Source organism: Malus sylvestris, chromosome 15 (assembly GCF_916048215.2).
Source record: "Malus sylvestris chromosome 15, drMalSylv7.2, whole genome shotgun sequence".
Classification (NCBI taxonomy): Eukaryota; Viridiplantae; Streptophyta; class Magnoliopsida; order Rosales; family Rosaceae; genus Malus; species Malus sylvestris.
The window spans coordinates 4,698,963-4,711,150 of record NC_062274.1 but is presented as its reverse complement, the minus strand read 5'-3'; the positions used below and the strand labels follow the sequence as shown (position 1 = coordinate 4,711,150).

General features: G+C 40.4%; 3 protein-coding genes, 1 long non-coding RNA gene and 1 other non-coding gene across 5 annotated transcripts; 2 read left to right on the top strand and 3 right to left on the bottom strand.

Moving 5' to 3' along the window:
• Nucleotides 1-7: 7 nt before the first annotated feature.
• On the bottom strand, nt 8-79 carry TRNAP-UGG (transfer RNA proline (anticodon UGG)). The gene has a single exon. It is a non-coding gene; the product is annotated as a tRNA-Pro (tRNA).
• A 2,016-nt stretch (nt 80-2,095) lies between these two features.
• LOC126603958 (LIM domain-containing protein WLIM1-like) lies at nt 2,096-3,879 on the top strand. Its single transcript, XM_050270984.1, has 4 exons — nt 2,096-2,373; nt 2,996-3,092; nt 3,181-3,224; nt 3,333-3,879. The coding sequence occupies exons 1-4, from the start codon at nt 2,239-2,241 to the stop codon at nt 3,642-3,644; spliced, it is 588 nt and encodes a 195-aa protein (XP_050126941.1). The 5' UTR covers nt 2,096-2,238; the 3' UTR covers nt 3,645-3,879.
• A 190-nt stretch (nt 3,880-4,069) lies between these two features.
• LOC126603957 (F-box protein At3g12350-like) lies at nt 4,070-6,338 on the bottom strand. Its single transcript, XM_050270983.1, has 2 exons — nt 5,258-6,338; nt 4,070-4,702 (listed from the first exon to the last, which is right to left on the bottom strand). Exons 1-2 carry the CDS (start codon nt 6,164-6,166, stop codon nt 4,220-4,222), a joined length of 1,392 nt encoding a protein of 463 aa, XP_050126940.1. The 5' UTR covers nt 6,167-6,338; the 3' UTR covers nt 4,070-4,219.
• A 425-nt stretch (nt 6,339-6,763) lies between these two features.
• LOC126603955 (exocyst complex component EXO70I-like) lies at nt 6,764-10,389 on the bottom strand. Its single transcript, XM_050270982.1, has 3 exons — nt 9,478-10,389; nt 8,351-8,898; nt 6,764-7,911 (listed from the first exon to the last, which is right to left on the bottom strand). Exons 1-3 carry the CDS (start codon nt 10,279-10,281, stop codon nt 7,095-7,097), a joined length of 2,169 nt encoding a protein of 722 aa, XP_050126939.1. The 5' UTR covers nt 10,282-10,389; the 3' UTR covers nt 6,764-7,094.
• A 647-nt stretch (nt 10,390-11,036) lies between these two features.
• Nucleotides 11,037-12,033, top strand: LOC126601932 (uncharacterized). The gene is made up of 2 exons (XR_007615866.1): nt 11,037-11,470; nt 11,595-12,033. It is a non-coding gene; the product is annotated as an uncharacterized LOC126601932 (long non-coding RNA).
• The last annotated feature ends 155 nt before the right edge of the window (nt 12,034-12,188 follow it).

The following is a 12,188-nucleotide window of genomic DNA, read 5'->3' as shown; positions in this document are numbered from 1 at the left end:
AAAAAAAGGGGCATTCCGAGAATCGAACTCGGGACCTCTCGCACCCAAAGCGAGAATCATACCACTAGACCAAATGCCCTGTCTGTTTCTTACCTGAGAGTAAAATAAATTATTCCATAAATATGAAAGAACACGTAAATGTAGCCATGGAAAAGGTATCCCAATGGCTGCGGGGCCCATGGTTCTCTCTCTCTTGGACTTTTGTGTCCCATGGTCACAATTCGGACGAGCTTTTATGTCAGTTCACTTTCATGCACATGCGATGAGGTCCTACTACGGAACATAAGGTCAATATGTTGGTGTTAATATTTTTTGTAGTATATTGTTATTAAAAAAACGTATCTAACATGTTATTGATATTGTTCTTTATGATATCAATGCACATGAAACGTTATGGACACAAAATTTCTGACATTCCCGGTGATTTTTGGCTGGCCTTTAAATCAATGTTTGAACTAATAGATGGAGGAAGACTATATTATAGCTCACATTAGGCAAAAGAAAAAACTCCAATGTGGGACTTCCACAAATTTGCATGGATGAAATTTGGAATAAGATTTGTCACCATGATCGAGTGTGGTGAAAGATAAAAAGAAAGACTAGGTTAGTACCTCCATCATTTCAGACTCATGTGCAATGTTTGAAACCTAAGCTAAGACATGTTTTCCTTTTCTGTACTTAAATTCGAAAGCCTAATTTAAAATAGATTATAACATCAATTTGAATCAAACAAAAACTAGGCAACTCGGAGGATCGAGCAATTCTAACTATTTACACACAATTCAAACTATATGGAAATGATTTTTTAGCAAAACAGTACTACGATACGTTGATAGATTGTCAATCAAAATGCTCTGTTAAGTATGGTTGAGACAATTTCACTTAAAAGATTTAACCTTAATTCAGAGGCCATGTCCATCTTTATAAAAATGAATAATATTTTGTCTACTCAAAAGATGCATGACTCCTACTCAAAACTGTTTATTGTTGATTCATAGAACTTCATGTTGCGATCATAACCGTTCAAATTAATCACCTTATAAAGATCGTATTTGGAAAAAAATCAATTAAAACTAAGTCTTTGAATTATATAAAAACAGATGAACGGAATTAGTAAAAATCATTACGATCACTCTATGTATTTGTTATAATAGAGTTTTGACTAAACAATCTTAGTTTTAATTCATTTTTCGCAAATATGATATTTGCAGAGTGTTTCATAATATGAACGGTTCTGACCCATCAACACAAAATCCTTCGAACACAAAGAGTTTTGAGTAGAAGTTCTTATTCATCCTAAGTAGCCAAATATTGTTCTATAAAAAGAGTGCAATCATGGAGTAAAAAAATATCTTTGAGAATATAAGCATGCAATGCAAGCCAACTAGGCAAGCAAATGAGATGATGAAGAAGTGCTGGCATTTGATGGCATGGAGGCATCAAACTTGGGAGAAAAGTCACAAATTTGATGCTTCTAAGTTCAATTTTTTCAAAAAGGGGTTTTTGGGTGTTACCCAATGGGCCAATATCCACCCTTACATGTATCCCAGTTACTAGTGTCCCACCCCTAATTTAGCTTCCAACTTAATTAATAAAAGCAAAACAAACCAACTTATTAATTAGTAGTCATTTTATGAACAAATTTAGGCTCTTTACACAACACCACCCAACTAATCAACTAAGAGCTCGATTAGAAGTATTTTTGTAATGACTGTAAGCGTTTTTTATATTCAAAAATGTTTTTCGAACTAATTTTTAATAAACATGCAAGTGGATTCTGAAAAAAAAAATGAAAAAAAAAAGAAACGCTTAAAATGCTTTCTAAAAAAAAAGACATCATATGTTGAATATATCTATTACATATTTACAAATGCAACACTCGTTCAATAAAATATATATCATGTTGTGTCTTTGATTACGTGAGTTTCTTTTCAAAAATTCATTAGAAAAAATCAGATCAAATGCATGGTTTAGATGGCGAGGAAGATAATTAAGAAAAATTATCTAGTGAGAGCGGTAGGTAGGTGCTTTGGAAGTGGGACAACATGATTGCTAATTGTAGCAGCTAACTTTAATCATATTCATCCCAACAGCATGACAGTTGTGCTTCTCTTTTGGTCTCTGAATTCCCATTCCCCCCTCCAACCCTAATCATCTCTCTCATTCCATTTCTCACATCTGCCCTCCTTCTTCTTATTCTCACAGAGAGAGAGAGAGAGAGAGAGAGAGAGTGGAGAAATGGCATTTGCAGGAACAACTCAGAAGTGCATGGCTTGTGACAAGACTGTGTATCTGGTGGACAAGCTCACAGCTGATAACCGAATCTACCACAAAGCCTGCTTCCGATGCCACCACTGCAGGGGTACCCTCAAGGTTAGTTAACTTACGCTGCTCTAAAACTAAAAACGAAATGGTTATCAAACGACTCTTAAAATCTATGTTTTTCATGTTTGGGGGACGGAATGTTGAATTGAAGCAAAATGTAGCAAAACCGGTCTCATATTGCTTGCACTAAACCAATTACTGCAATAATTAAGGGTTGTTTTCTGCATACTTTTCGATCTGATAGACGTTCTTGTTTAAAGTAAACTTGCTTTGTGGTGCTTAATGCTTATCATGAACAAGTTTTTTTCAACATTGAGAAATTTCAAATTTCACCTGCATCGTGATGTTATAAGATCATAGATTAAACCATAAAATTTGATATGTGAATTGTTCAAATGCAAGAACAGAACTAGAGTTCACAGATTGACAAACTTTCATCTATTACATATAACACCAAAGAGTGAACAATTAGTCAGAAATCGGACTCCGGCCATTTGATTCTACCAGTTATTCTAGCATTGTTCTATGCTGGAATCATCTTATATCGACTTTGATTTTTAATCTTCATCTGTAAGTTGTTGAAGAATGATTCCGATACAGAAGATTATATAACTACTTTGCATTTTTGGTTTTCATATACAACTCCATTTACAAATTGATGAATTCGCAGCTTAGCAACTACAACTCCTTTGAGGGAGTACTCTACTGCAGGCCACATTTTGATCAGCTCTTCAAAAGAACCGGCAGTCTTGACAAAAGTTTTGAAGGTAAAATCAAAATCCCGCTTCAATAACTAACCTTCCCTTCTCTTCATCGCTTAAGTTGATCAACTTATGTTTCAATTTCCTTTCTCAGGGACACCAAAAATTGTGAAACCAGAGAGACCTGTTGATAATGAGGTATAAATTCGTCCGAAAATCTTTAAATGCTTGCCTATGGATTACACAAGTTTTTAACATCTGCTGATCATCATCTTTCGATGGTCTCGATGGTGAATTGTTTTACAGAAACCTGCAGTAGCGAAGGCTTCAAGCATGTTTGGTGGAACCAGAGAAAAGTGCTTTGGCTGCAGGAATACCGTCTATCCAACAGAAAAGGTGTCAGTGAACGGAACTCCTTACCACAAGATGTGTTTCAAATGCACACATGGAGGGTGTACAATCAGCCCATCGAACTACATTGCACATGAGGGCCGGCTCTACTGCAAGCACCACCACACCCAACTCATCAAGGAGAAGGGAAACTTGAGCCAGCTTGAGGGTGACAATGAAAAGATCGCCGTGGATGAGAATGGCAGAGAAGTTGCTGCTGAAATATGATTCGAAGACAACGGATGACTCTATTTTCAATTGCCTTAGCATCCGTTCTTTAAGCCCAGGCGTGGTGTTGCTGTCCTTCATACCTTATCATTTTCCTGCAAGACAGATGAGTCTTTAAGTATTAATTGAAGCGTGTGGGTTCATTCATTTGTTGTGTTTAGTTTCCTCTGAGGTTTGTGAATGCTCAAATGAGATGCCAACTCCTATATTTTCAATCTAAACCCTATTGTTTTCATGCTTTGAAATTTTGAATGAAGGATGAGGATTCCCATGTTTTGAAAGCAATAAAACATGCAGATGTGGGAGTGCCCACACTGGCTAGAACCGATGTGCTCTTCTATGCACTCGAGTTCGAATCTTCGTTCCCACATCTTAGATTGCTTGTGTCAAAAGAAAACAATAAAACTAGAATACAAATTCAGATATGAGCCAACTGATTATTGAACATCTCATTAGATGATTCTACAAGAGAAAATCTGAAATGCGAATAAATTCAGTCATCGGAATTATGACTGCAGTTTAATTCTGTACAAAAATAAACAAAAAAATGAAACATTCCGAAAAGAGTACATTCGTCACGACAAAGGATCCACGGTATCAAGAAGACAACCATTTTTGGCAACATGCTTCAAGTCTCTGATAAAACTATCTTGAAGGGATCCAAACCCAAATGTTCCATCCCCATACTGCCAAATCCTTCCATGTGCATGCGGTGGGTTAGGTCCGACCCAGTCCGGAAGAGCTAGATCATGACTGAAGTTTATGCGCAGAATGCGGGAGACCCCCTCATTTCCCGTGAGCGGGAGATGCTGATGAGTGTGATCCTCTGCTGCACTTGGTCGAAGATGTACACGACTAGTGTACAAATTTTCTTCCTCTGGGGAAATCGGAGACTCAATAAAAGTAGGGCTCGCTGCCCAAAACACTGGTTGCTTGCTGATAAAACGCATTAAATGGCATAAATTTTCCGACGGGTTGCAAATCTTTTGGCAGGAAATGCCCCCAATGTTATCATATGCAACAAGGTAAAATCCCAAGGCCATGTCATCATAAATTCCCTGCAGTTGGAAGAAGATGAGAGGGTCAGTTGAATAGTTGTGCTATACTTGAAAACTCATCCGAATCCACCATCTTGTAATGGCACATTATAAGCAAAGAGCGAAAAGAGCAAAACCAGTTAGTTAAAGCACGCTGATCCGACTTTCCTAACTCAGCAACGAGACTTCTAAATAGTCCCGTGTTTTTGTTACACTCGGTAGTTCGGAAATTCTACTCAAATTGATTGATGCAGCCAGATCTTCGCTCGCAATTCTCATACATGACAACAATTCAATGAAGCAATAACACTGTCAGAAATACAATCAATGGAAATTCTTGGAGAGAACAGTCCTATTTTGTTTCGGAATAAATTCGGGTGCTAAATCTAAATTCCAAAATACAAACTAGATACAATGCAGTCCTCCAATAATCAACAAACACTTCACAATAGGCGAAATCGAGATCAAACTGTTAATGCTGTCTATATAAAAATGGCATAACATCTCTTGAGGCAATAACAATCTTCTATTCAAATTTTCAGCTGAAAAATGGCAGTACAAAGAGAGAGAGGGAACCTTCCAGAGGCCCTGCAAAGGCCTAGCCGCCGTAGGCGAGCAATCAACAATCTTGACATAATGCTGAGGCTCCAGCTTCCTCCTTGCTTTCCTTTCCTTCTCTTTCCTCCTCTGCCTCCTGGAAGATCTATCCGCACCCGGGCTGATCCGGTTCGCAAAGTACTGATATATCTCCACCACCGCCTGGTCTGGCGAGGTCCCCGGAGAGCCACTACCCTCGGCGGCTCCAATCACATCCTCGTCGACCACGCCGCCGTTTACGCGGCCACTCCCTGAGCTCAAACGTCTCCGAGCCCCAAAGCCTGTATCTTCCTCCACAACAAAATAGGTCTTCCCCACCAATCTCACATTCAGCGGAACCAATTCGTTCTCCGGAAATTTGAACCGGTCGGAATCCGCGAAATCTTCCAAAATCTCGGGCCGGCCTTCCGAGTCCAGAAAGTTCACGACTTGCCCCTCCGGCGAGAGGCTCATCCACAAAAACGGCGCCTTTACGACGCCGTACGTGCCGTCCTTGGCCGGAGATACTCGGAACCCCGTCACGAACGACGGGCCCCACTCGAAAAAAATCAACAGCGGCGATGTCGCGACGCCGCCCTGGCGCCAGAACCCAATCAGATTCTCCCAATCGCTGAGGGTCTGGTAGAGATTCCTGTACGTGATTTTCCCATTTCCCCATTTCTTGATCTGGGTCTTGGATCCCCACCTGCGATAGCACATGTTGAACCAGAGCTTGACGTCGGATTTGCAGAGCGAATCGAACCGTTTCGATGTGCAGGCGAAGCTGGCGACCTCGGGAGGCGTGAGGAAGGAGAGGATGCAGAGCTGTACGTCCTCGGGGAAGTCGGAGAAGTCAATGGCGCAAGCCGATTCGTCAATTTCGAGACTTGGGTCTTTGATTGTCGTCATTTTCGGATTTGGGAACTTGGGGCTGGTTTTGTTGGGAAAGTTGTGAATTTTCTGGGAAAATAGTTGGGAATTTTGAGGGGAGAATTGGTGGGAAATATGGGTGTTAGGACAAGGAAATGAGAAGGTGTTGTGTTGGATTGGATTTGCGAGATTCTTGGGCAAGAAGGAATATTCTCTTTCTTCAACCTGCTGCAGCACAGAAGTTTGAAGACCACCACGTTTCAGTGCCAGTAAATTGACGGCGTTTGTTAGGGTACAAGTGTAATTTAGCCGCTCGAGTCATATGTGGCACTCTTGAAACGTGGAGGCCCGACGGCCCAAGCAGATAAATACTCACCCAAGGCCCAACAATTCCAACCGCGCACGCATGGCGTGATATGAGTAGGTTGATGGAGGAAACCAGTCAATCAGACCACATGATCGTTTAGATGAAGACACTCAAGTGTCATACAAAGGAATTTATATACCATTCTCTTGGTGAGGCGGGGTGGATGCCTGGGTGGACCGAAATCCAAAGAGTGGGGCTAGTTGTGGTATTTTTGTATCTTATGTTGAACAACACACTATCTGATCATTCAAACTTAAGAATTTCTCAACTTTACGAGAGAAAGATAAATTATATGTACTCAGATGTAAGTATAAATACTTCAAACAAATTGAATTACATGTCTCATCCAAGCATGTTGCCCAAAGCATTCTCTCAAGCCACATGACGCAACCCATTCCTTCATATGGGCAAAAGCCCTAATGGAGCCACTCAAACCTCGTCACAGTAGCATTGTAAGGCGGCATTTGGCTATTATCCTCGAATCAGTGTCTACTGTCTAGTGATCAAAGCACACCCATGCGCAATAGACATAGATCATAAACAATGCCCGAAGTGATCACAATACACAAAAGTAATCAAATCCAACGACATCAAAAGCTCTCAAATGTCATTAGTACTTGATCTGGACCGTCGATAGTCCTTCACCCCACCATCCATCCCTGAGCTCTCACCACCCGTCCGATCCTTAGACCCTCTCCGCTTAAGCTTCCCATCCCCACCGTCAAAAACTTTCTCCAACAACTCCTGAACCGAGTCAGGACCCAGATATACCTTCCCCTGCAACAACCCCGAGAACGAGTTCACGAACTCGGTGTATGCCGGAACCACCAGCTTAACGGTAGCCGCCCTAATCTGCTCCCGCAAATCAACGTCCGGAATTACACAGAATCCCCTGTGCCTCTTCGAAATGTCGCCCAAGCCCTTCATGAACGCCTCGATTTTCACCCTCACCAGCACCGCCTTCGCTTCCTTGCTCTGCTGCTCCTCCAAATCGTCCCTCTCCAGAATCCTAACCAGCGGAGCCCACGATTGCTTCTGGTACAAGTAAGCGGATTCCTCGGCGACAACCTTGTAGTTGTTCCTCAAGTAGCCGTCGCCCAACAGCTTCCCGAGCTCCGTGTTTCTCGTCCTCATGTAAATGTACCAGTACGTGTTCATGCCGAACACGTGTGGCATGTGAATTGAAATGCCGATTTTGTCCCTGTCCCGGCTGTTGTTGTTGTAGCTGGAACGTTTCGACTCCACGTTTCTCTGCAGAGCTTCCATGATGTTGCAAATGGCGTTTTTGAGTAGATTCTCGTCGGTTTCCGGTTTCGACAAGATCCCGGCTTTCCAGATTTGCTCCGTTCTGAGAACTTTCGCCATGGGGACGCTGTAATTTTCAGTTGCTAAGTATTTCAAGTAGTTCACTGCGTACCTGTTGAAGGATGTAAAAAGTCGCACGTCAAATAAAGGTTGGAAACATAACATTGAAGCATTGGTGCTTAATTTACGATTGGAGCTCTTGCCTCTAAATTTTAAATCAATTAAAACTGATATCAGAATTTTATAAAATGTAGAGCATTGGTCCTTGAAGTCAACTTCGTGAGAATTTTCGTCAAAATTAAGCACGTAAAATGCAGGTGAGTCTTTTTAAAGAGCAAATCGAAGAAATGAATGTGCATGCATGTTGCGTTCTTAATTTTGATGACATTCTAATGAAATTGAGGTTTAATAACAATAACCAATATGCTACATATTTTTATCAAATACTTTTAATAAATTTTAATTCAAAAGCTAAAGCTACAATTTTATCATAGTTCAAGAACAAATCCTTTAGTTTACTGCCAATCCGTCTCCCTAAAATTTTGACGTACCTTACTATTTTCGGCACCGAACCGTCAGGTGGTGGAGGCAATCCATCAGAATTGCCTTCAATTTGAAGCCCAAATTCCCAAAAAACTTTACTCGAAGCATGAACAAGAAGCTTCTCCAGCTCCCTGAATCTTGTACAAATGTCGGTTCCTGATTCGCCATCAAAAACTTCTGAGAATCCAGCCTTCAGCTTCTCTAGGGAATCAAACATGTCGAGGAGCTTGAACAACTTCTGTGGTTCTTTGCTGCTTTGGGCAACGCCTTCGCCAAACCGGAAGAACACCGCCATGATTTTGTCTGCGATTTTGGCGAAGCATTCTCGCCATATCAGTCCTTCGACTCCTTCCATTATTCCTCCTAGGACTTGTTCGCAGAGTTTCTTCTCCGATACGAGCACTGCTTTGACTGCGAGCTCGAAGTGCTGGATCCAGAGGGTTATGGCTGTCTCCAAGCTCTCCCATGGTATTTCATCTATTTCTTCTGGTGTGTGGGTTTTTAGGTAATCAGGGTTTAGCCTCATTAGTGCTTTGGCCACTCTTTTGTACCTCACCTGTTGAACGACAACAAGCATAACAATTAGAAATAAAAAATAAAAAAGTTACAGTTTTTGTTTTTGAAGTGGTCTATTTCAATTTTAATTGCACTAATATTGTAGTCACTAGTCGATTAACTTACAAATTTAAAGACATAGGCTTATTAAATCATAGAACAGTTGAAGATATTAAGTCTTACAAGTCTCTTTTAATTATTAGAGGCCGTTGAGACTATAAAACCATCTTAAACGCAATCCCAATCATTTTCGGTCTCAAAAAGTGTTGAGAACATGTAATAGTACTAAAAATTCATTATCATATCATGTTGAGGTCACATTTTGTACGACCCTAATCCCTCGGAATAATAGCTAGGGGTGCTGCTCACCCTAATATATGGATAACAAATCACATAATTAACAACAACAAAAAACATTTCTACAAGTGAGGAAAAAAAAATAATGAAAATAACTTGAAAACTTTGAGTTTTAATCAAAATGACAAAAAGATGTTGAAAGTGAATAATACTAAAAGTCATTTTCATTAAAAGTGAGCAGTACTGGAAGTGTTTCGTTGAAACTCCATCTAAACCAAGTTACCTTAACATAAATATCGATGCATATATCCAAGCAATCATCGGCAGCTAGGGTTTGTGAAATCCTTCTCAGAAGTTCAACCTCCAACTCAGTCCCCAAAACCGAACCAACGATAGCCATCTCATCGCTCCGATCATCTTTATCCGAAGCAGCCTGCAAATCCACCACATTCCGATGCCTAATCTGCTCCAATATACTCTCATACTCGTCCTGCAAATTCAACAGCGCCTCATCAAGCAGCCCTTCAAACCTCATGGCGTCAACCTCTGTCTCGTACAGCGCCTTGAGAGTCACCAGCGTCTCCCTCAGCCGGTGCGTTCTGTACTGGTCCGTGGCCTTCGTCCTGCTCAAAAACTCCACCACTTCCTGCAGCCTCTGAATCACTGGCTCGCCCTCTTCACAAATACAGTTAATCGCAATTTTCAATTGGTCCACGCAGTCCACGTACTTGACAAGCTTCTTGAGCCGTTTCTTCATTGACTTCTCGCTCAACAACTTCTCCGAGAGATCCAAGAGCTTATCCTGGATGGTCTCAGATAGCTTGAAGTTGTGAAGAAGCGCCAAAGCTGGCGCGACAGCTCGGTTGATTCTGGTTTCCAAGGCTTTCGAGGCCATGGCTAGTGATTGTAAAGGAGCTACTCTTCTAGACGCAGTTAGAAGCGTTTCGTCTATGACTTCAAACTTGTTGTCCATCTTTTCAAGATTTTCTTCCATTTCCGCCGTCGCTCGTAGGATAGTTTTCAAATCGGAACATGTTAGCTCGAGATCGGAGAGCCTTGAATCGGCTGATTTGTAATTAGACGCCATTGTTAAATGCAATCTAGGTTTAATGGCTTTTTTGTATTGTGTCTCTGTGTGTTTATATGATCGTTTATGACGAAAATGATGTGTTTGTGGGGGCACAAAAGGACAAGGAAGTAAAATCATCTCGATGCAAACTAAGAACAAATGGCATTTGTGTGTTCAAAACGGACAAATGGTTAATTCTGGAAAGTAGTGGAGGGGAGTAGTACTCCGCCGGTAGAGAAATTATTAGGCGTGCCAATTCGTTGTTTGTAATGTACTATTTTAGTGGTGAGAGATCTTTGGTGATCAAAACACGGGATGATATATCACGTGTCATTATGTAAATGGTGAGACATATGTGTGTTAATAACTTAAAAAGTAAAATTTCTCACCACTTATATAAAAATACGTGATGTATTAATCGTGTTTTGGTCACAAATAAAAATTTATTGTTATTTGTTATAATACGATAAAAATAATCATTAATTTGTCGTACTTTTTAAAATATATTAGCTAAAAATAATATAGAATAAATTACATAATACCCCTTCAGGTTTGAGTCCAATTATAACCTCATACAACATCTTTAAAACATTTCAATCTCATACATTTACTTTTTTTTTTTCAATTTCATACAACCGTCTTTTTTCCTGTTAGTCCTTATGCCTACGTGGCTGAAGCAAGTCGGACATGTGGATTAAAAAATTAATTAGAAATTCAACTAAAAATTTGAAAAGATAATTGAATAATTAAAAAATAGAAAAATGTTTCAAACACCCAAAAATTCATCTCGTCATGTTCTTCCATCTCCACTTGGTCCACTCAAGGACCAGAAGTCCCAGTAGAAGCTCAACCTCAAATTCAACGAAGCCACACTGAGATCTAAGCCTCTGATGGAAGGCAGAGGTCGTTCAGAAGTCATCGAAGGTGAGCTCGACGAAGCCGCATTAAACCTAAAGCCGAAACCCCCAAAACCCAGATTTCGCTGCCCTTCAATTTCGTTATAAGCGACCAGTCGAATACCAAAATCCCCAAACTCCCCTTCGATTTCGTTGCTGGATGCGTCTTGCAGTTTCGATCGATGCCAATTTGAGGTTAGAGTGAAAGAATGAGGAAGAGAAAGAAATGGATGAGGTTGTTAGGATCAAGTGGGAGGGCAGCAATGGTGTTTGTAAGGGAGGGGAAATAGGTTCCACCTTTTTTTTTATGGGTAATTTGTTTCAGATCTTATATATATTTTTGGTTGATTCTTGTGTTGAAAACAAATATGGGTACTTTTTTTTTTTTTATGGGGGAGGGGTTGTTGTTTGATCATGCTACTGGTTGTTGTTTAGGTTGCAGATGGGGGGAAGAAATGGGTAGCAGGTGAGGACACGACTTGGAAGAAGAAATCAAGGCAAGGTTTTGAGGTGGTGAGGAAGGTGGGGCAAAATTCATAGTGAGGCCTTGGGGTTTTCTGGGTTGCTTCAGGCTTTGCAGATGAGGAAATTGATGGTGGTGGTTATGGAGGAAGAAGCTTTGTTGGTGCAGAAGTGATGGGGGATGGGGGTGGTTATGGTAGAAGGGTGGCTCGGGTGGGGAAAGGGGTGGTGGTGGTGGTGGGAGAAGGGGTAGCTCATGTGGAGAAGAAGAAGATGAAGATTTGAGTTCTTTTTTCTTTTTCTTTTTAATTAATTATTTTAATGTTTTAAATTTTTTATTAAATATTTAGTCACTTTTCACAAATGTATCAGTCACGTCAGTACAAATGATGACCTTATATTTGTCACGTCATTACTTAACGGTTAATTTAACAGATTTTTTTAACAGTTGTATGAAATTGAAAAAAAATAATAGTAAATGTATGAAATTGAAATGTTTTAAGGATGTTGTATGAGGTTGTAATTGCACTCAAACCTGAGTTGGTATTATGTAATTTACCCAATAAT